We start from the raw sequence: 24,449 nt of genomic DNA, 5'->3' as shown, positions 1-24,449 counted from the left end.
CTGCTGGCAAGGGAAGGTGCTCGTACAGGTCGCCCATGGGACCCATACGAGGCAGGCAGGATAGCAGCAGCAAGAAGCAAGCCAGGGACACAAGGGAGCGTAGGGGCGGCTGCGGCCCCGGACCTTAAAGTAGTCCAGATGCAGGATCCGATCCTGAAGGCTGCCTTGGCTGCTATTAAAAGGGGGGAAAAGGCGGAGGGCCCATACAGTGCTGTAGATATTGCTGTGCGGGAAGGCATGTTGTTTAAAGGGGACAAATGGGTAGTGCCGCCACAACACCAGAGGGAATTCCTTCAGCTGGCCCATGAGGGTCCAGGTGCGGGACACCCTGGGCCGGAATCTACCTGGCAACGGGTAGAAAAGGCAGGGTGGTGGCCAGACCTCCGGGAAGACGTCCGTGACTTCTGTGCGGGCTGTCTGGTCTGTGCTGCAAACAACCCAGACCCTCAGAAAAGGAAGGTGTCTATGGGACATGTCAGGTGGGTAGAGGGACCATGGCAGTCGATCCAGATCGACTACATCGGACCCCTACCGGCCGCCCAGGGAGGTTATAAATACTGCCTCGTCCTGGTGGATGTGTTTTCCAAGTGGGTGGAAGCCTTCCCTTGCCGAACAGCTACCGTGTTGGGGACTGCAAAAATCCTGGTGAGGGAGGTGTTCTCTCGGTGGGGTCTACCTCAAATCGTGGAGTCCGACCGGGGAAGCCACTTCACCGGCCAGGTGATGCAGGCCACCCTAAAGGTGCTGGGGATAAGAGCCAAATGGCATGTCGCCTACAACCCTCAGTCCTCAGGCCCCGTAGAACGCCTGAACCGGACCCTAAAGGAATGGCTGCGCAAGGAGACGGGAGACTCACCGAACAAGTGGGTGGAGGTCTTACCGTCGGTCCTCATGGGAATCCGGGCCAGTCAGTCAAAGAGCACAGGGTACTCACCCCATGAGCTGATGACGGGCCGGATCATGAGAACCCCAGTGCATGTGTTGGTGCCGGTTCTCACCGAAGGGCAGCTCCGAGAGGTGAACCGGGACCGGTTTGTCAGGAATCTGTTTGAACAGCTTCAACAGATTCACTGGCAGGCTGCTAGTAACATGGGCAGACAGCATCAGAGTAACCGATTGCTGCTAGAACCCAGCAAACACCACGAATGGGAGATAGGGGACCAGGTGATGGTGAGGAACTATGCTCGGGTCGGGGTATTTGAACCACTGTATATGGTACCATACAGCATAGTTGACAAGGCTAGCCCTATGGAATATGCGGTTCGATTACCTCGCCGGGTGAAGTGGTATCACATTAATCAGTGTAAATTGTTTGACCCCAAAAGAGGTAAAAAACAGAGGGGACGAGCAAGGGAAGGGAATCAGGCACTGGGGGAGGAACAGGCCCCGGTGGATTTGGAGGCTCCGGAGGAGGCAGCGGGCCCCGAAGCTCTACAGCCGGGGCTGGTTCACTGCTCCTGTAAGGCTATCCCACCACTGGGTAGAGGTTCCCAGCCCACTAACAGAAGTAGGGAGAAAGGCTCTACCATTAGCAAGGTCCAAGGGGAAGCTGAACCTCCCATGGTGGATCAGCTGGGGCTAGCCCAAGAGGTGGAGGAGATAGCATTGCAGCCCATAACGTGGGACTCTGCACCGACAGTAAGGAGGAGTGACAGAGTGCCACAGCCCAGGGCACCGTGGTACCCTGTTTACTGAGCTCCCCGCCCCAGACCGAGAAGGCGAAAGACAACAGGGAGGGTGCTCTGTTGCACTAGCAAGGGTCTCCCACCGATTATCCGGGGCTCGGGAGGGCCTTGGAGGGCAGCACAAGACTCATTAAGGGAGACTATACGAGCCCCTCAGCGGAGGACATCCTGGTCCCCAGGGTACGGTCAGCCGAGTGGTCGACGACGCCTGTACAGTGACAGGATGTAGCCTGGCTACCCAGGGACGGGTGGCGGTGTGTATATTTTCCCTTCCTGTTTTGTTACTTTGTGTTGTGTGTATATGTGTTTAGGTAAGGCAGTGACGGTTGGGTACAGCATTTTATGTTTGGAACATGTTACGTGGGCCGAGCCTGGCGAGGTCTCTCAAGGCAAGACCATGTTCTTCTTGCCTTTCAGATGTCAACACCTCCCTACTGGACGTTAGTGATGCTGGTATCGCTAAGGATCTGCACCGGGCACCGAGGGGACACCGAGGACTCCCTGGTTTTCGGATGCTCCGGGGGCAGAGCGCCGACAGTGACCACAGGAGAAGGGACTCCGGCGGTGGATGGCCGGGTCACCTACTCCCACGAGGGGAGATGGCCTGGGTGGTTGGGATCGAACTCCACCAAGTACTCCAACCATAAGGACTTTACCTACGGAGAGACCTCCATCCCCTGCCCGGAGATCACTGTGGCCACTTCCAGAGTGAGAGTGACAGAAGGCAGGAAGGTATGTCTAACTTGCCAAGGGGACATACCTCTGGGACGGTGGTGGTGGCTCAGAAAGCTCAAGAGGGACGTGGGAGACCGACACTCGGACTGGGAACGTCTGGATAATGATACCTACCGAACCATCATGGGGTCATCTGGCAGGGTCATGGTGTGCTGGGAGAAATGGTGGGCGTACGACCAAGGAATTTATTTGTGTATGTGGGGATCCACTCACGTGTGTTCAGAGGGGGTCTCCATTGCTTTCTATAGGTGGGGGCAGGATGTCGGGGATGGGGTGGGATGGGATCACAGCGGGGAGGCGTGTGTGATCCCCAATCCCCGGGTACCAGTAAATGCCACCGAACTTGTAGTTCGGGAAAGGAAGCCCCCACCCACGGCCAAGCCCACCGTCCCACACGAGTGCCCGACAACAACCAGGGGGCCGGGGAATGGTTTAGTGTTGGGCCCTACCGAGAAACTACTTTATCAGGGGGTACACTGCACGGTGACATCAGTGGTGCTAAATCTGACAGAAGTCCACCTACCCCCGTGGTGTCCCCGGGAAACCGAGCTGTTAGACCAGGCTCTGCTGCGGGAGATGTTCCGGAAGTTCTCTGAACTGGACTTCGGGGATGTCAGTGTGACAGACTTGTATAAACAGTGGGATAGGGCTGAACCGGGCAAGCAGAGGCGTAGCACTTTAAATGACATTCTTACGCGGTTTAACACTGGGGCATCCGCCATAAACAGTTTGGATAACATGCAGCTGGCCCTCCAGATAAATGGGTTAAAGAATCAGCTGCACAAAGTCCTGGGGGACGAGAATACCGTCGTGGGATCCGCGCTCCACCAAGAGGTGGCAATGACAGTTCACTTAAAGGAGATTATCTCTCAATTGGAGGCGCAGGCCAGGGCTGTAAACGCCTTGATTCGGGAGGATAGAAACGCCTCCGATCAAGCCGCCCAAAATGAGGTGTGCGTGCTCTATGGGGCCTGGTTGCTGGGAGAGGGACGGAGTAACCTCGAGGATCTGAGACAGGGACAGGTCCCCTCCTGGATCAGCAACCAGCACTTAGCAGCACTGCACCCTGATGATAATGTTTTGAGTCCTTGCCAACTTCGTGTAGCGTCGGAAGCCTACCCGGTACCGGTGGACTGTGGAAAGTCAAACCATACCACCATGGGTGTGGTGGTCAGGATGCCCGTGATGGGGGCGTCCCCACGACCAGCACCCCTGTACCGAGTGGAGAATGTGGGAGTCATTCGTGGAGGGGTGCATGTTCGATTCCAAGAGGTCCCACCTGATGTCACAATGTGGGAGCACACTGTGACAGGTACAGACCTCTCGGGTTGTCGGAGCAGGGGAACACAGGTAATCCTGTGCCCCCAGCACTTGAACGCTTTTGCAAGGCCACAATGTGGGTTCAGCACTGCTGGGGCAGAGCCTATCAATTGTACAATGGAGGTAATGGCCCCTAACCACATGCCTCCACAGGTAGCATATGTAGGCGGTGGGACATATTGTGTCACCACAAGTGCCCAACGGTATGAACACGGACCGGGAAGGTGGTGTCCAATTCCGTACAGCAGCTTTTGCTTTAAACCCGGGGCAGAGGTTCAAGTGGCACACACCAGAATCACACCCATCCCTGAACCTTCCACGATTCACCTCACGGTACAAAACAACGTCAGCCATCAACAACAATATGTCGCCCAGTTTGGCTATCCCATTGCCCCACTACCTGAGAAACTTACAGCCCTCCTCCAGGCAGTGGATTTGTCTCAAAAACATTTTTACACCATGGAGCAGAAAACTGAAATTCTAGCAGGGGAGATTGCCCAGATTAAACCCCCAGCATGGTGGGATTTGGGGATACGGGCAGACATACCTGCATGGATCCGGGTGGGATCGCATGCCTTAGTAATCGGCCAACTCCTGATTGTAGCTTATCTGCTGGTTACAAGCTGTAAGCTCAGGAGAAAAAGAAAAAGAACGCAGTTCCTCGGGCTACTACACAGCCAGGAGAGCCGTTGCTAAACACTCAAGGTGTGTAAACAAAGCTTGACCGCGACACTTAGGCGGTTTTGTTATTCCCAGGGATGACTGCGTTTTCATACATGGCTCCTGGGGAGTTTGCAGGGCAGGTTTCTTTGTTTTACGGTTGAGACTGAAATGAGACTCAATGTACAATTACTGCTGTAACCTTAAGTACATATATGTATGTTGCTGTCGTGTATTGTAACCTGTTGGATTTCTGTGTTCAGTACCGCGTTAAAAGGAATTACGATATATATTGACGGGATCAGTTTAGAGTTAAACTGGGGAAAGTTGGGCAATTTGGGAGACCGAGGGTTTTACCACCCTGAACTTTGACACACTCGAGTGGTGTCTGACTGTGTCAGATGGGGGATTATGTAGGGGAGGACAAAAACCCCCTCATTTTACCCAGAAGGAAAAGGGCTGTGGGATCAGTCTGTGCTGTGAATATCAAAAGGGCCAGTTTGGACATTGGAACTAATCAAATTGTCTGGGAACTGTATACCCTCGAAACTTGCCCCTTGAAAACATTAGCATTTAAACAATGCCACATACATATTCCAACACCTTTTTCATCAGGCATAGAAATATCTGGCTCAGGCCAGACTAGCACAATGGCGACAGGAGGCCAATGCAATCAACACCCACTCAAACCTTGAGTAGGTTAACATCAGTGGAAAAAAAAAACAATCTAAAACTGCTGCATTTTTCAAAATCACAAAGCCCACCAATGAGAAGAATCGACTTCAGCAGGAGAGGCGGACTGGATAATCTGGCTATAAAAAAGGGGTTTCTGACGCAGTGAAAAAGGAGTGATGATTTTCCCTGCCCTCGTCATCCAACAACCACAACCAGCAAGCCCCTCGACACTGAAGGAAAACCAGTGTCTGAAGACACTGAAGATAGAAGAAACAAACCACCAGACTGCGGAAGGCACAGTAGTGAGTATAACCTCTGGTCCCCAGAACTCCCAACTCAGTTAGGCCAGTAAAGGTGGGAGGTTGGGCATTGTACTGCTAAACTGGTGTAAAGATTTTCGCTGTGTCCGTTTAGTGGGATTTAGGGGGATTGTTTTGTTGGTGTATTGCTGTTTATTGAGTTACACCTTGTCAAATAAATTGGAAGCCTAAAGTTCCTCTTGGAATCACCTTGTCTCAGTTCTATTGTATTACATCTCCTGATCGTGAGTCTTATGTCAGAACCGTGAAAGGGAAGCTAGGAGCGCCTCGAAAACGCTCAACTGTGTGTCACAGGCGAGGGAAGAAGGGGTTAGGAGTGTTTGACACTCACAGGTGCCTCACAGGCTAGGCATAAGCTGTGGGGACGCACAAGTCTCAAAACCCCCTTCATAAGCTGTGGACACAGTCTCTCCAGGGGTGCTCTTGCAGCACTCAGGGTACCTCACAGGCCAGGCATAAGCTGTGGACACAGTCTCTCCAGGGGTGCTCTTGCAGCACTCAGGGTACCTCACAGGCCAGGCATAAGCTGTGGACACAGTCTCTCCAGGGGTGCTCTTGCAGCACTCAGTGTACCTCACAGGCCAGGCATAAGCTGTGAGGGCAGAAGGCCAGAGAGAGACACCCAAGGCACAACAACCCTGTGAAAACCCCTTACACCCGCAGCCATCTAGCACTGTGATGAGGAAAAACTTTTGCACTATAGAATTGTGAACTTATGGAATGCTCAAACACATAAAGTTGTTGAGTCCAGTTCATTGGGTATATTCAAAGGGAGTTAGATGTGGCCCTTACAGCTAATGGGATCAGGGTGTATGGAGAGAAGGCAGGAGTTGGGTGCTGAAGTTGCATGATCAGCCATGATCATATTTAATAATGGTGCAGCCTTGAAGGGCCGAATGGCCTACTCCTGCACCTATTTTCTATGTTTCTATGTTTCTAATCCATACATTTGACATACGCCACATTTGTAAGAGGGGCAAACTATGAAGAACACTATGCATTGCAAGTGGGTAATATTAGCTTCCTGCAATACTGTGGAATGCTCCGTATCGAATTTGCTGCACGTTAAATAGACTTAAAGTAATTGGTCGGAGGTTTAGAGGAGATATGAGTGGGAATGTTTTTACCCAGATTCTGGTGGGGGTCTAAGTCTCACTGCCTTAAAGGTTGGTAGAGGCAGAAACCCTCCCACATTTAAAAACATATTTGGATGTGTTTCAGTCTGACTGAATCATCGCTGAGCAGAACCTGGGGAAAGTTAGCAGTGTGTTTAATCATAAAATATCCAACCACATATTGTCCCCCAAATATTTTATAGTTGAAAACTAGTGGGTAAAATGTAAATTAGACTGCATAAGAGCAGCTGCTCAGATCTCAGGTGATATCTTTGTCAGTATCCCAGAGTGCATGTTCCTATAAGCAGAGTGAAATCAATGATTATTGAAAGACTCCTTCTCTGAGGTGTTCTCGGGATTTCCATGTTCTGATCATTAACATTTGTTACCCAAACACAAATTCTTAAGTTTGTGTTCGATGTTTTAGATGGAAAATCCAAATGGTGTTCAATGTTGTAGAGGTCTTCTCCAAACCTACATTGAGAGCTGAGTCTGACCATCAGTTATTTGAGGGCCAACATTTTAAACTCGCCTGTTTGGTTGAAATATTTTGCCCCCCTTCTTCTGTGAGATATGAATTTTATAAAGATGGACAAGCTCTCACTTCAGCGAAAGACCACAACTATTATATCAAGCAGACATCTCGGCCGGACGGTTGGGGGATTTACTTTGAACAGTGAGGTGAAAAAAACGAGAAATCCGGTTTCAGTTTCAGTCAGACGTCAGTAACATTTACTGCAATTATCATCTTTCTTCCACATTATTCCTAACAAATTCTCACACAGGAATTTCCCAGTCTCGAAGTGGGCCTTACCTATATGTTTAACACATACTTTGTAACATAGTAAATACATCGATACATAGAAAACCAGAGTAATAAAGACATGTATGTTTGTACGGCACACTCATTTGGCCTCAATCACTGCGTGCAATTTATGGCGTCAATTCTAAAGAGAACTTTAAAATAATAGAAAACGGACAGGATGTCACTGGGATGGATACATTTATTCTTCAGGTGAAACTTAAACTACTGGGAAAAATATTGCAAGAGTAACCAAAGCAGCTATGTCATTTAGCACTGGTTATTTTTAAAGTTAAGGGTGAGGTTAAAGTAAATAGGGGAAGGTTTTTTGTCGAAATGTGAAATATATAAGGATGGATGATCAATGCATAATGATCACTAAAGACGGGAAGTGCAGAGCTTGGAACTTCTTTCTGATGACGAGTGCTGCAGGTTAAGATTTGCCACGTAGAGTGGAGGAGTTGGACACCATTGCTTTTAGTTAGATTAGTGGCCATGGCACGGGGATAGTGCAGAGCTCCTGCCTTTGACGAGCAGAGTCAGTACGAATCAGAACCGGACCAGAGATAGTAGGTTGGCTGCATGAGGACTCAGTAACGTTCCACAATCGCGCTTTCCTCAATTACCTCTAACTACTGCTAAAGTAGAAGGGGGAGACGGGCGCCCAATATTGGTGTGGTGATCTCAGTGACCAGGCTCTTAATTACGATGAGAGTCCGATTTGACTTTAAAACTGACGTGACAACTTCAACCAAAGCAAAGTAATTAACAAGTGGATATATTGCCAGGAGTCCCAGTGTCAATTCCAGATTTTTCAATCAGGCCATGTAATGAGTTAATAAAAGGAGGCGAAGCGTTGTTAACCTGCTCAGTGACCAACAGTTCGACCCGAGGACCTTCCTCGTTCTGCAAAGACCCGGATAAAGAAGTCCACCAAGAGGAGTCCAGTATAACCGGGATTACTTACCAAACCAGTAAAGTCAACAACGGCGGCAGAAACTCCTACACACAGCGAATCTGTTGCTGTTTTAGTGAGTTACTATAAGTACCTCTGTGGCAAAACGAAACAAGTGACTCAAAGACAGGCCATTGCTGCCTGGATGTTGAAACTTCTTCTTTCACATTCATCTGTTTGACGGAAGCCACTGCACTATTTATTTTAAAAGACGAATGCCAAAACAGAACAAGGAATGTCATCTGAATATCAAGTATTGAATATAAACCGCAACCATTACTTGATGGTTTCAAGAAGCTGATACTCTGTTTAATTGGCAATATGACAGAAGTTATTCGGATAGCTTAATGCTCCAAAGCGTAATACCGTAGGCACTAATTTCTGGGTTATGAATTTAATTTCATATTTTCTCAGCCATTATTGCTAATAAGAACATAAAAACATATGGAATAGGAACAGGGGTAGGCTATACCGCCCCTCGAGCCTGCTCTGCCATTCTATCGGAGAGGCCTATAAAGGCCGTGAGAGGCAGCGGGAGTTCGTGGTCACTGAGGTGTGAGTCCGGGGTCAGCGAGAGGCCTATAAAGGCCGCGAGAGGCAGCGGGAGTTCGTGGTCGCTGAGGTGTGAGTCCGGGGTCAGCGAGAGGCCTATAAAGGTCACGAGAGGCAGCGGGAGTTCGTGGTCGCTGAGGTGTGAGTCCGGGGTCAGCGAGAGGCCTATAAAGGCCGCGAGAGGCAGCGGGAGTTCGTGGTCACTGAGGTGTGAGTCCGGGGTCAGCGAGATGCCTATAAAGGCCGCGAGAGGCAGCGGGAGTTCGTGGTCACTGAGGTGTGAGTCCGGGGTCAGCGAGAGGCCTATAAAGGCCGCGAGAGGCAGCAGGAGTTCGTGGTCGCTGAGGCCTGAGTCCGGGGTCGGCGAGAGGCCTATAAAGGCCGCGAGAGGCAGCGGGAGTTCGTGGTCGCTGAGGTGTGAGTCCGGGGTCAGCGAGAGGCCTATAAAGGCCGCGAGAGGCAGCGGGAGTTCGTGGTCGCTGAGGTGTGAGTCCGGGGTCAGCGAGAGGCCTATAAAGGCCGCGAGAGGCAGCGGGAGTACGTGGTCACTGAGGTGTGAGTTCGGGGTCAGCGAGAGGCCATTAAAGGCCGTGAGAGGCAGCAGGAGTTCGTGGTCGCTGAGGCCTGAGTCCGGGGTCGGCGAGAGGCCTATAAAGGCCGCAAGAGGCAGCGGGAGTTCGTGGTCGCTGAGGCCTGAGCCCGGGGTCAGCGAGAGGCCTATAAAGGCGCGAGAGGCAGCGGGAGTTCGTGGTCGCTGAGGTGTGAGTCCGGGGTCAGCGAGAGGCCTATAAAGACTGCGAGAGGCAGCGGGAGTTCTTGGTCGCTGAGGTGTGAGTCCGGGGTCGGCGAGAGGCCTATAAAGGCCGCGAGAGGCAGCGGGAGTTCGTGGTCACTGAGGTGTGAGTCCAGGGTCAGCGAGAGGCCTATAAAGGCCGCGAGAGGCAGCGGGAGTTCGTGGTCGCTGAGGCCTGAGTCCGGGGTCAGCGAGAGGCCTATAAAGGCCGTGAGAGGCAGCGGGAGTTCGTGGTCGCTGAGGCCTGAGTCCGGGGTCGGCGAGAGGCCTATAAAGGCCGCGAGAGGCAGCGAGAGTTCGTGGTCGCTGAGGTGTGAGTCCGGGGTCAGCGAGTGGCCTATAAAGGCCGCGAGGGGCAGCAGGATTTCGTGGTCGCTGAGGTGTGAGTGCGGAGTCAGCGAGAGGCCTATAAAGGCCGCGAGAGGCAGCGGGAGTTCGTGGTCGCTGAGGCCTGGGTCCGGGGTCAGCGAGAGACCTATAAAGGCCGCGAGAGGCAGCGGGAGTTCGTGGTCGCTGAGGCCTGAGTCCGGGGTCAGCGAGAGGCCTATAAAGGCCACGAGAGGCAGCGGGAGTTCGTGTTCGCTGAGGCCTGAGTCCGGGGTCGGCGAGAGGCCTATAAAGGCCGCGAGAGGCAGCGGGAGTTTGTGGTCGCTGAGGCCTGAGTCCGGGGTCGGCGAGAGGCCTATAAAGGCCGCGAGAGGCAGCGGGAGTTCGTGGTCGCTGAGGCCTGAGTCCGGGGTCGGCGAGAGGCCTATAAAGGCCGCGAGAGGCAGCGGGAGTTCGTGGTCGCTGAGGTGTGAGTGCGGGGTCAGCGAGAGGCCTATAAAGGCCGCGAGAGGCAGCGGGAGTTTGTGGTCGCTGAGGCCTGAGTCCGGGGTCGGCGAGAGGCCTATAAAGGCCGCGAGAGGCAGCGGGAGTTCGTGGTCGCTGAGGCCTGAGTCCGGGGTCGGCGAGAGGCCTATAAAGGCCGTGAGAGGCAGCGGGAGTTCGTGGTCGCTGAGGCCTGAGTCCGGGGTCGGCGACAGGCCTATAAAGGCCGCGAGAGGCAGCGGGAGTTCGTGGTCGCTGAGGCCTGAGTCCAGGGTCGGCGAGAGGCCTATAAAGGCCGCGAGAGGCAGCGGGAGTTTGTGGTCGCTGAGGCCTGAGTCCGGGGTCGGCGACAGGCCTATAAAGGCCGCGAGAGGCAGCGGGAGTTCGTGGTCACTGAGGCCTGAGTCCGGGGTCGGCGACAGGCCTATAAAGGCCGCGAGAGGCAGCGGGAGTTCGTGGTCGCTGAGGCCTGAGTCCAGGGTCGGCGAGAGGCCTATAAAGGCCGCGAGAGGCAGCGGGAGTTCGTGGTCGCTGAGGCCTGAGTCCAGGGTCGGCGAGAGGCCTATAAAGGCCGCGAGAGGCAGCGGGAGTTTGTGGTCGCTGAGGTGTGAGTCCGGGGTCAGCGAGAGGCCTATAAAGGCCACGAGAGGCAGCGGGAGTTTGTGGTCGCTGAGGTGTGAGTCCGGGGTCAGCGAGAGGCCTATAAAGGCCACGAGATGCAGCGGGAGTTTGTGGTCGCTGAGGCCTGAGTCCGGGTTCAGCGAGAGGACTATAAAAGGCGTGACTTTTGCAGCTACAGGGAGAAGGCAAAAAGAAGTAGAAAGAAACAGAAAGGTGACATCACAGCCAAGGGGGTAAGTGATTGGCTGGTGATTGGTGAGTAGTTTTTCCTTTTGCTTTTCGATATCAGTAAGTAACATTTAGCATTGTTGCTGCCAATTTAAGTGTATCTAAGGGATAAATCATGGCAGGACAGCTCGGACATGTGTTATGCTCCTCCTGTACTATGTGGAAAATCAGGGATGCCATTGGTCTCCCTGACGACTACGTGTGCGGGAAGTGTATCCGCCTCCAGCTCCTGACAGACCACGTTGCGGAATTGGAGCTGAGGGTGGATTCTCTCTGGAGCATCCATGATGCTGAGAATGACGTGAATAGCACGTGTAGCGAGTTGGTCTTAACGCAGGTGAAGGGTCCACCGCCAGATAGGGAATAGAAGACCAGCAGGAAGAGCAGTGCAAGGAGGATAGTGCAGGGGTCCCCTGCGGTCATCCCCCTGCCAAACAGATACACTGCTTTGGGTACTGTTGAGGGGGATGACTCATCAGGGGAGGGCAGCCAAGTTCATGGCACCGTGGCTGGCTCTGCTGCACAGGAGGGCAGGAAAACATGTGGGAGAGCGATAGTGATAGGGGATTCAATTGTAAGGGGAATAGATAGGCGTTTCTGCAGCCGCAACTGAGACTCCAGGAAAGTATGTTGCCTCCCTGGTGCAAGGGTCAAGGATGTCTCGGAGCGGGTGCAGGACATTCTAAAAAGGGAGCATGAACAGCCAGTTGTCGTGGTGCATATAGGTACCAATGACTAGGTAAAATACGGGATGAGGTCCTACGAGGCGAATTTAGAGAGCTAGGAGCTAATTTAAAACGTAGGACCTCAAGAGTAGTAATCTCAGGATTGCTACCAGTGCCACGTGCTAGTCAGAGTAGGAATCGCAGGATAGCTCAGATGAATACGTGGCTTGAGCAGTGGTGCAGCAGGGAGGGATTCAAATTCCTGGGGCATTGGAACCGGTTCTGGGGGAGGTGGGACCAGTACAAACTGGACAGTCTGCACCTGGGCAGGACCGGAACCAATATCCCAGGGGAAGTGTTTGCTAGTGCTGTTGGGGAGGGGTTAAACTAATATGGCAGGGGGATGGGAACCTATGCAGGGAGACAGAGGGAAATAAAAAGGAGGCAGAGCAAAATATAGAAAGGAGAATAGTAAAAGTAGAGGGCAGAGAAACCCAAGGCAAAAAACAAAAAGGACCACATTACAGCAAAATTCTAAAAGGGCAAAGTGTGTTTAAAAAATACAAGCCTGAAGGCTCTGTGCCTCAATGCGAGGAGTATTCGGAATAAGGTGGATGAATTAACTGCGCAGATAGCAGTTAACGGATACGATGTGATTGGCATCACAGAGACATGGCTCCAGGGTGACCAAGTCTGGGAACTCAACATCCAGGGCTATTCAACATTCAGGAAGGATAGACAGAAAGGAAAAGGAGGCGGGGTGGCGTTGCTGGTTAAAGAGGAAATTAATGCAATTGTAAGAAAGGACATTAGCCTGGATAATGTGGAATCGGTATGGGTGGAGATGCGGAATTCCAAAGTGCAGAAAACGCGAGTGGGTGTTGTGTATAGAGCACCAAATAGTAGTAGTGAGGTTGGGGACAGCATCAAAGAAGAAATAATGGATGTGTGCAATAAAGGTACAGCAGTAACAATGGGTGACTTTAATCTACACATTGATTGGGCTAACCTAACTGGTAGCAATGCGGTGGAGGAGGATTTCCTGGAGTGTACTAGGGATGGTTTTCTAGACCAATATGTTGAGGAATCAACCAGGGAGCTGCCCATCCTCGACTGGCTATTGTGTAATGAGAAAGGACTAATTAGCAATCTTGTTGTGGGAGGCCCCTTGGGGAAGAGTGACCATAATATGGTAGATTTCCTTATTAAGATGGAGAGTGACACAGTTAATTCGGAAACTAGGGTCCTGAACTTAAGGAAAGGTAACTTTGATGGTATGAGGCGTGAATTGGCTAGAATAGAGTGGCAAAGGATACTTAAAGGGTTGACGGTGGATAAGCAATGTCAAACATTTAAAGATCACATGGACGTACTTCAGCAAATGTACATCCCTGTCTGGAGTAAAAATAAAACTGGGAAGGTGGCTCAACCATGGCTAACAAGGGAAATTAAGGATAGTGTTAAAGACAAGGAAGAGGCATATAAATTGGCTAGAAAAAGCAACAAGCCTGAGGACTGGGAGAAATTTAGAATTCAACAGAGGAGGAGAAACAGTTTAATTAAGAGGGGGATATAGAGTACGAGAGGAAGCTTGCAGGGAATATAAAAACTGACTGCAAACCCTTCTATAAATATGTGAAGCAAAAAAGATTAGTAAAGACAAATGTAGGTCCCTTGCAGTCGGATTCAGGTGAAATTATAATGGGGAAGAAAGAAATGGCAGACCAATTGAACCAATACTTTGGTTCTGTCTTCACGAAGGAAGATACAACTAACCTTCCGAAGGGACGAGGGGACAGTGGGTCGAGTGAGAAGGAGAAACTGAAGGAAATCCTTATTAGGTGGGAAATTGTGTTCGGGAAATTGATGGGATTGAAGGCCTGATAGTCTGCATCCCAGAGTGCTCGAGGAAGTGGCCCTAGAAATAGTGAATGCATTGGTGATCATTTTCCAACAGTCTATCGACTCTGGATCAGTTCCCATGGAGTGCAGGGTAGCTAATGTAATACCACTTTTTAAAAAAGGAGTGAGAGAGAAAACGGGTAATTTTAGACTGGTTAGCCTGACATCAGTAGTGGGGAAAATGTTGGAATCGATCATGAAGGACGAAATAGCAGCGCATTTGGAAAGCAGTGACAGTATCGGATCAAGTCAGCATGGATTTATGAAACGGAAATCATGCTTGACGAATCTTCTGAAATTTTTTGAGGATGTAACGAGTAGAGTGGACAAGGGGGAACCAGTGGATGTCATCTATTTGGACTTTCAAAAGGCCTTTGACAAGTTCCCACACAAGAGATTGCTGTGCAAAATCAAAGCACATGGTATTGGGGATAATATACTGATGTGGATAGGGAACTGGTTGGCAGACAGGAAGCAGAGAGTTGGGATAAACGAGTCCTTTTCAGAATGGCAGGCAGTGACTAGTGGAGTGCCGCAGGGCTCAGTGCTGGGACCCCAGCTATTTACAATATACATTAACGATTTGGATGAAGAAATAGAGTGTAATATCTCCAAGTTTGCAGATGACACTAAACTGGGTGGCGGTGTGAGCTGTCAGGAGGATGCTAAGAGGCTGCAGGGTGACTTGGACAGGTTAGGTGAGTGGGCAAATGCATGGCTGATGCAGTATAATGTGGATAAATATGAGGTTATTCATTTTGGGGCAAAAACACGAAGGCAGAATTTTATCTGAATGGCGGCAGACTAGGAAAAGGGGAAGTGCAACGAGATCTGGGTGTCAGGGTTCATCAGTCATTGAAGATTGGCATGCAGGTACAGCAGACGGTGAAGAAGGCAAATGGTATGTTGGCCTTCATAGCTAGGGGATTTGAGTATAGGAGCAGGGAGGTCTTGCTGCAGTTGTACATGGCCATGGTGAGGCCTCACCTGGAATATTGTGTTCACTTTTGGTCTCCTAATCTAAGAAAGGACATTTTTGCTATTGAGGGAGTGCAGTGAAGGTACACCAGACTGATTCCTGGGATGGTAGGACTGACATATGAGGAGAGACTGGATCAACTGGGCCTTTATACACTGGAGTTTAAAAGGATGAGAGGAGATTTCATGGAAACATGCAAGATTCTGATGGGACTGGACAGGTTAGATGCGGGAAGAATGTTCTCGATGTTGGGGAAGTCCAGAACCAGGGGTCACAGTCTAAGGATAAGTGGTAGACCATTTAGGACCGAGATGAGGAGAAACTTCTTCACCCAGAGAGTTATTAACCTGTGGAATTCCCTGCCGCAGAGAGTTGTTGATGAAAATTCATTGGATATATTCAAGAGGGAGTTAGATATGGCCCTTACAGCTAAAGGGATCAAGGGGTATGGAGAGAAAGCAGGAAAGGGGTACTGAGGGAATGTTCAGCCATGATCTTATTGAATGGTGGTGCAGGCTCGAAGGGCCGAATGACCTACTCCTGCACCTATTTTCTATGTTTCTATGTTTCTAAATATCCCTAGGTCCAGCTGTACTGCAGCACTTTGCAATTTATCTCCATTTAAGTAATAACTTGCTCTTTAATTTTTTTCTGGCAAAGTTCATGACCTCACACTTTCCAATGTTATACTCCATCTGCCAAGTTTTTGCCCACTCACTTTGCCTGTCTATGTGCTTTTGCATGTTTTTTGTGTCCTCCTCACACATTGCTTTTCCTCCCATCTTTGTTTCGATGCAAACTTGGCTACATTACACTCGGTCCCTTCTTCCAAGTCGTCAATATAGATTGTAAATAGTTGGGGTCCCAGCACTGATCCCTGCGGCACCCCATTAGTTACTGGTTGCCAACCTGAGAATTAACCATTTATCCCGACTCTCTGGTTTCTGTTAGTTCGCCAATCCTCTATCCATGCTAATATATTACCCCCAACCCCGTGAACTTTTATCTTGTGCAGTAACCTTCTATGTGGCACCTTGTCAAATGCCTTCTGAAAATCCAAATACACCACATCCACTGGTTCCCCTTTATCCACCCTGTTCATTACATCCTCAAGGAATTCCAGTAAATTTGTCAAACATGACTTCCCCTTCATGAATCGATGCTGACTCTGCCTGACCAAATTATGCTTTTCCAAATTTCCTGTGTAGGGGTAACAGGAGAACTCTCTCCCTCAAGGTGCACTAACTGATATAGTTAATCAATACCTCACCCGTCTGTTGGGGTAACAGGAGAACTTTCTCCCTCAAGGTGCACTAACTGATATAGTTAATCAGTACCTCACCCGTCTGTTGGGGTAACAGGAGAACTCTCTCCCTCAAGTTGCACTAACTGATATAGTTGATCAATACCTCACCCATCTGTTGGGGTAACAGGAGAACTCTCTCCCTCAAGGTGCACTAACTGATATAGTTAATCAATACCTCACCCGTCTGTTGGGGTAACAGGAGAACTCTCTCCCTCAAGGTGCACTAACTGATATAGTTAATCAATACCTCACCCATCTGTTGGGGTAACAGGAGAACTCTCTCCCTCAAGGTGCACTAACTGATATAGTTAATCAATACCTCACCCGTCTGTTGGGGTAACAGGAGAACTCTCTCCCTCGAGGTGCACTAACTGATATAGTTAATCAATACCTCACCCGTCTGTTGGGGTAACAGGAGAACTCTCTCCCTCAAGGTGCACGAACTGATAGAGTTAATCAATACCTCACCCGTCTGTTGGGGTAACAGGAGAACTCTCTCCCTCAAGGTGCACTAACTGATATAGTTAATCAATACCTCACCCGTCTGTTGGGGTAACAGGAGAACTCTCTCCCTCAAGGTGCACTAACTGATATAGTTAATCAATACCTCACCAGTCTGTTGGGGTAACAGGAGAACTCTCTCCCTCAAGGTGCACTAACTGATATAGTTAATCAATACCTCACCCGTCTGTTGAGGTAACAGGAGAATTCTCTCCCTCAAGGTGCACTAACTGATATAGTTAATCAATACCTCACCCGTCTGTTGGGGTAACAGGAGAACTCTCTCCCTCAAGGTGCACTAACTGATATAGTTAATCAATACCTCACCCGTCGGTTGGGGTAACAGGAGAACTCTCTCCCTCAAGGTGCACTAACTGATATAGTTAATCAATACCTCACCTGTCTGTTGGGGTAACAGGAGAACTCTCTCCCTCAAGGTGCACTAACTGATATAGTTAATCAATGCCTCACCCGTCTGTTGGGGTAACAGGAGAACTCTCTCCCTCAAGGTGCACTAACTGATATAGTTAATCAACACCTCACCCGTCTGTTGAGGTAACATGATGCCTCTCTCACTCAAAGTGCACTAACTGATATAGTTAATCAATACCTCACCCGTCTGTTGGGGTAACATGAGAACACTCTCCCTCAAGGTGCACTAACTGATATAGTTAATCAACACCTCACCCATCTGTTGAGGTAACATGATGCCTCTCTCACTCAAGGTGCACTAACTGATATAGTTAATCAATACCTCGCCCGTCTGTTGGGGTAACATGATGCCTCTCTCACTCAAGGTGCACTAACTGATATAGTTAATCAATACCTCACCCGTCTGTTGGGGTAACAGGAGAACTCTCTCCCTCAAGGTGCACTAACTGATATAGTTAATCAATACCTCACCCGTCTGTTGGGGTAACATGATGCCTCTCTCCTTTGGGTGAATTAACTGATATCATTAATCGACACCTCGCCCTTCTCCTGTTCTACATCCACCACGGAAGTGAACACACGAAATCGCAGGTCCAACCAGTTTTATTACGAGCGATGCACAGGAAGTTCCGTCATGGAACCGCCGAAATACAAGAGTTTTCAAGCATACTTTATACAGGTTTTGGAGAGGAGCTATCCTCCTCAACATCTTCGATAGGTTTATTGTTATCACCAAAGTAATGTTGATTTGTGGACTCTTATCATAGAACATAGAAACATAGAAAATAGGTGCAGGAGTAGGCCATTCGGCCCTTCGAGCCTGCACCGCCATTCAATGAGTTCATGGCTGAACATGCAACTTCAGTACCCCATTCCTGCTTTCTCACCATACCCCTTGATCCCCCGAGTAGTAAGGACTACATCTAACTCCTTTTGGAATATATTTAGTGAATTGGCGTCAACAACTTTCTGTGGTAGTGAATTCCACAGGTTCACCACTCTCTGAGTGCAGAAATTTCTCCTCATCTCAGTCCTAAATGGCCTACCCCTTATCCTAAGACTATGTCCCCTGGTTCTGGACTTCCCCAACATCGGGAAGATTCTTTCCACACATAACTTATCCAGTCATAAGAACATAAGAATTAGGAACAGGAGTAGGCCATCTAGCCCCTCGAGCCTGCTCCGCCATTCAACAAGATCATGGCTGATCTGGCCGTGGACTCAGCTCCACTGACCCGCCCGCTCCCCGTAACCCTTAATTCCCTTATTGCTTAAAAATCTATCTATCTGTGACTTGAATACATTCAATGAGCTAGCCTCAACTGCTTCCTTGGGCAGAGAATTCCACAGATTTACAACCCTCTGGGAGAAGAAATTCCTTCTCAACTCGGTTTTAAATTGGCTCCCCTGTATTTTGAGGCTGTGCCCCCTAGTTCTACTCACCCCGACCAGTGGAAACAACCTCTCTGCCTCTATCTTTTCTATCCCTTTCATGATTTTAAATGTTTATATAAGATCACCCCTCATCCTTCTGAACTCCAACGAGTAAAGACCCAGTCTAGTCAATCTATCATCATAAGGTAACCCCCTCATCTCTGGAATCAGCCTAGTGAATCGTCTCTGTACCCGCTCCAAAGCCAGTATATCCTTCCTTAAGTAAGGTGACCAAAACTGCACGCAGTACTCCAGATGCGGCCTCACCAATACCCTATACAGTTGCAGAAGGACCTCCCTGCTTTTGTACTCCATCCCTCTCGCAATGAAGGCCAACATCCCATTCGCCTTCCTGATTACCTGCTGCACCTGCAAACTAACTTTTTTGGGGATTCATGCACAAGGAACCTCCCTCGGGGGCCGGCGCCTCACAACTTGAGCCGCCTCGGGGAAATCCCCTCCGTGCCTTTCAGTTCCGCGCGGAGGGGTTTCCTGTACGGGCTGCTCCTGCAAACTCTCAACTTTGCCATCCTCGCCTGCCGTCCGGACACGCCATGGCGTACCATCTTGCCGTCCGGAGGAGGCGGGGGTCCCCGATGGAGGGCACTCTACGCAGGGGTCCTCCCACTATTCATCGGGGACTTGGCCTGGAGGGTGGTGCACGGAGCAGTGCCGTGCAACAAATTTTTAAGCCGGTTCACGGACTCCCAGGCCGCCTGCAATTTCTGCGGTCTGGAGGAGTCCGTGTTCCATGTTTTTATTGAATGCACAAGGTTGCAGCCCCTGTTCCATTATTTGAAGGGGCTGCTCCTGAAATTCTGGCTGCACTTCAGTCCCACTCTCCTGATCTTTGGGCACCCTGTGCGGAGGGGAGCGGGTAGGTCCGAAGGCCTCCTCGTAGGACTGCTCCTGGGCACGGCCAAGGGTGCCATCAGCTGGTCCAGGCAGCGGGCGGTCGAAGGGGTCGTTCAACCTGACTGCCTGCCTCTCTTCCGCTCTTACATCCGGTCCAGGGTGTCCTTGGAGATGGAGCACGCGGTGTCCACCGGTACGCTCGCGGCCTTCCGCGAGAGGTGGGCACCGGAGGGACTGGGGTGCATCATCACGCCCGGCAACCAAATTTTAATTTGATTTTACGTTTTAAAGTTTAATTTGTTTTAATTGCCGGTGCTTTTAGTGTCCCCCTCCCCTTTTATAGGGGGCACTTGGAAAAATGTGATTTTAGCGCCCAAAAAAAAAAACAAAAAAAAGAAAAACACAAAAAAAAACACAAAAAAGGGAAAAAAACGGCCTTGTAAATGTCTGCTGTGTCATCCAGGGCAGGTGGCACGGTTTAATGTTTTTTTATTTTACAGATAAACTCAAAAGAGTTTCTTGCACAAGGACCCCCAGGTACCTCTGCACCGCAGCATATTGTAATTTCTCCCCATTCAAATAATATTCCCTTTTACTGTTTTTTTTTCCAAGGTGGATGACCTCACACTTTTCGACATTGTATTCCATCTGCCAAACCTCAGCCCATTCGCTTAATCTATCTAAATCTCTTTGCAGCCTCTCTGTGTCCTCTACACAACCCGCTTTCCCACTAATCTTTGAGTCATCTGCAAATTTTGTTACACTACACTCTGTCCCCTCTTCCAGGTCATCTATGTATATTGTAAACAGTTGTGGTCCCAGCACCGATCCCTGTGGCACACCACTAACCACCAATTTCCAACCCGAAAAGGACCCATTTATCCCGACTCTCTGCTTTCTGTTCGCCAGCCAATTCTCTATCCATGCTAATACATTTCCTCTGACTCCGCGTACCTTTAACTTCTGCAGTAACCTTTTGTGTGGTACCTTATCGAATGCCTTTTGAAAATCTAAATACACCACATCCATCGGTACACCTCTATCCACCATGCTCGTTATATCCTCAAAGAATTCCAGTAAATTAGTTAAACATGATTTCCCCTTCATGAATCCATGTTGCGTCTGCTTGATTGCACTATTCCTATCTAGATGTCCCGCTATTTCTTCCTTAATGATAGTTTCAAGCATTTTCCCCACTACAGATGTTAAACTAACCAGCCTATAGTTACCTGCCTTTTGTCTGCCCCCTTTTTTAAACAGAGGCATTACATTAGCTGCTTTCCAATCCACTGGTACCTCCCCAGAGTCCAGAGAATTTTGGTAGATTACAACGAATGCATCTGCTATAACTTCCGCCATCTCTTTTAATACCCTGGGATGCATTTCATCAGGACCAGGGGACTTGTCTACCTTGAGTCCCATTAGCCTGTCCAGCACTACTCCCCCCCCCCTAGTGATAGTGATTATCTCAAGGTCCTCCCTTCCCACATTCCTGTGACCAGCAATTTCTGGCATGGTTTTTGTGTCTTCCACTGTGAAGACCGAAGCAAAATAATTGTTTAAGGTCTCAGCCATTTCCACATTTCCCATTATGAAATCCCCCTTCTCACCCCTGAATGTTGAGTTCCCAGCCTTGGTCACCCTGGAGCCATGTTTCCGTGATGCCAATTACTTCATATCCGTTAACTGCTTTCTGTACAGTTAATTCGTCCACTTTATTCCGAATACTCCTCGCATTGAGGCACAGAGCCTTCATGCTTGTCTTTTTCACACACTTTGCCCCTTTAGAATTTTGCTGTAATGTGGCCCTTTTTGTTTTTTGCCTTGGGTTTCTCTGCCCTCCACTTTTACTATTCTCCTTTCTATCTTTTGCTTCTGCCTCCATTTTATTTCCCTCTGTCTCCCTGCATAGGTTCCCATCCCCCTGCCATATTAGTTTAACTCCTCCCCAACAGCAAGTGTTACACACATCGGCAATCATACAGACCCTCCTACTACTGATAAGTTAACTACCTTCACCATAATTCTGACCACCTATTTGCAACCTGACAATTTATCCCTTACATTTCCCCCCGAATGGCCCTTGGCTATATGCCCAAGATTAGGTATTTCTCAATTAATCCCTCTTGGGTGACCTTCCAGGGTTGTGCTTTCGCTTGGGTAGCGCTTCTTCCCGAGCTGCAGGATCTACCTATTGACTTTCCCATCAAGGTTACACTAAGTAAGTCATTTCTGCCTTTATTCAATGTTTTAACTCTAGTACGAGCTCGGGCCTGCCTCTTATGTCGGTTACACCTTTTTATAGGATAATACGAGCAAGACGAGTTCCCTTGCACTATTACCAGTATATTTAGTGCAGCATAGTTCGTGTATAAGTCCTTTCCAGCCAACATTTTCTCAGTTTTTAATTTATGCCGCGCCTGGGGTATCCTCTGTTTCTTCTATCTTTCCTCCACTTGGGGTATTCTGTATCCTGCCGAATTCCTGCCCCTCCTGGGGTATCCTCTGTTTCTTCTATCTTTCCTCCACTTGGGGTATTCTCTATCCTGCCGAATTCCTGCCCCTCCTGGGGTATCCTCGATGTTGTCGAATGGTGTCCAATTCTGCCACATTCTGCCGCAGTCAGCATTTATTGCCCATCTCTAATTGCCCCTTTAGTGTGCCACCCTCTTGAACCGCTGCAGTCCGTGTGGTGATGGTAATTCCACAGTGCTGTTAGGGAGGGAGCTCCAGGTTTTGATTCAGTGCCGATGAAGAAACGGCCAATATATTTCCAAGTCAGGGTGGTGTGTATTTTGGAGGGGAACGTGGAGCTGCTCATGTTCCCATGTGCCTGCTGCCACTGTCTATCTCGGTGGTAGAGGTCGCGGGTTTGTGAGTCTTGGCGAAATGCTGTCGTGCTTCTTCGCGATGATATGCACTGCAGCCACAGTGCACTGGTGCTGGATGGTGTGAAGGTTTAGGGCAACATCCCATTATGTGAAAAGAAACTTCCTGATTTCCATCCTAAATGGCTTATCACTAATTTTTAAAATGATTGTTTTTGACAGAACAGGAGAACTCAGTGGCTCTCACAACAATGAATAATTTAAATGTTAGACATTTTCCTTTCATCTGACATCATGTTTCCATTTATCCTCAGACCATTAGGATCTTCAAATAAATGATATTTGTTCCTGTGCAGGTAATTTGAATAGTTGGATGCATTCATATTTTACATATACTTCGATTGAACTGAATACGTGACGACACCTATAGACTGGCGGAAAATGTGTAACCGATTGTTCTGCATTCTGCCGCAGTCGAATTTCACCACTGAGTGTTTCTTCTCTTCAGCTGCTTTAGAGTTTAGCAGCTTAGGTTAATCATGTCGATGGTCACAGATAATAAGAAATAGGAGCAGGAGTAGGCCATATGGCCCCTCGAGCCTGCTCCGCCATTCAAGACAATCATGGCTGATCCGATCATGGACTCAGCTCCACTTCCCACCCGCTCCCCGTAACCCCTTCTCCCTTATCGTGTAAGAAACAGTCTATTTCTGTCTTAAATGTATTCAATGTCCCAACCTCCACCGCTCTCTGAGGCAGTGAGTTCCAAAGATCCACAATCCTCTGAGAGAAGACGTTTCTCCTCATCACAGTTTTATATGGTCGGCCCCTTATTCTAAGATAAGGAAATAGGAGCAGGAGTAGGCCATACGACCCCTCGAGTTCTAGTCTCCTCTATCAGTGGAAACATCCTCTCTGCATCCACCTTGTCAAGCCCCCTCATAATCTTATACATTTCAATAAGATCATCTCTCATTCTTCTGAATTCCAATGAGTAGAGGCCCAACCTACTCAACCTTTCCTCATAATACAACCCCCTCATCTCCGAAATCAACCTTGTGAACCTTCTCTGAACTGCCTCCAAAGCAAGTATACCCTTACATAAATATAGAAACCAAAACTGCACGCAGTACTCCAGGTGTGGCCCCCCCCATACCCTGTATAACTGTAGCAAGACTTCCCTGCTTTTATACTCCATCCCCTTTGCAATAAAGGCCAAGATACCATTGGCCTTCCTGATCACTTGCTGTACCTGCATACTATCCTTTTGTGTTTCATGTACAAGTACCCCCAGGTCCCGCTGTACTGCGGCACTTCGCAATTTTTCTCCATTTAAATAATAACTTGCTCTTTGAATTTTTCTGTCAAAGTGCATGACCTCACACTTTCCAACATTGTACTCCATCTGCAAAATGTTTGCCCACTCACTTAGCCTGTCTCTGTCCTTTTGCAGATTTTTTGTGTCCTCCTCACACATTGCTTTTCCTCCCATCTTTATATCATCAGCAAACTTGGCTACGTTACACTCAGTCCCTTCTTCCAAGTCATTAATATATATATTATACATATTTGGGGTCCCAGAGCTGATCGCTCCCTCTCCCGACTTATCTCTCGTCCCCTCTCGCTAGGATTATCTCTCTCCCTTCGGTATTCTCTTCTCCCCTCCCCCACCGCTGGCCAGCACGGATCCCATGCAGGCTATTCTCCTCCGGAGCTGAACAATTTGGCCCACGCTGAACTGCAGCGACAATTGTGGGTTACTGCACATGCGTGGACCAGCTGCTCGTTCGCATATGCCGAAGGTGATCAGTGAATTGCACAGGAAAGCCTGGTCCCACCGCCCGCATGCACACAAGGGCACAATATATTGTGCAGATAATCAGTTTGAGTACATATATAGCAGGATTCTTTAAGCACTAATTTAACTTTAGCACTGGATTGCCTATTCTATGCTCTGCTCAGGAGTTGCTTCCCACCCAGGTGGAACAGCTGGAGATGTACATATGTGGCTTGGATGAGCTGCACGTCCTCATGGTTCAACATGGAACAATCTGACCTCATTAGCGTGGAACTTCATTAGAAACTCTACTCCTCGCCACATTGTGTCGTCAGTTAGCTCTCGGCGAATAGTTCCCATTTACCAGCTGTTCCCAACATAGTTTAATTTCAGAGATGCAACTTCAGAAGATTTGGGTCGCATAGTGGAAACTTGCGGCTCGAGGAGAGAAATATGAATTAACGGCAATTGAAACCATGCAGCAATTAAACTCAGCTTC

The 24,449-nt window shown here is 49.1% G+C and overlaps 1 protein-coding gene across 1 annotated transcript in view; it reads left to right on the top strand.

Annotated features, from left to right (window-relative positions):
• Nucleotides 1-24,228, top strand: part of LOC139256823 (probable G-protein coupled receptor 139) — a 52,384-nt gene extending 28,156 nt beyond the window's left edge. Inside the window, exon 3 of the mRNA XM_070874328.1 lies at nt 24,154-24,228. Within this exon, the coding sequence (XP_070730429.1) occupies nt 24,154-24,228 (75 nt within the window). The remainder of the gene's footprint in view (nt 1-24,153) is intronic.
• The last annotated feature ends 221 nt before the right edge of the window (nt 24,229-24,449 follow it).

This window comes from Pristiophorus japonicus, unplaced genomic scaffold, assembly GCF_044704955.1.
Source record: "Pristiophorus japonicus isolate sPriJap1 unplaced genomic scaffold, sPriJap1.hap1 HAP1_SCAFFOLD_783, whole genome shotgun sequence".
In the NCBI taxonomy this organism is placed as follows: Eukaryota; Metazoa; Chordata; class Chondrichthyes; family Pristiophoridae; genus Pristiophorus; species Pristiophorus japonicus.
The sequence above is the reverse complement of the archived record's forward strand: the minus strand, read 5'-3'. Positions and strand labels throughout refer to the sequence as shown.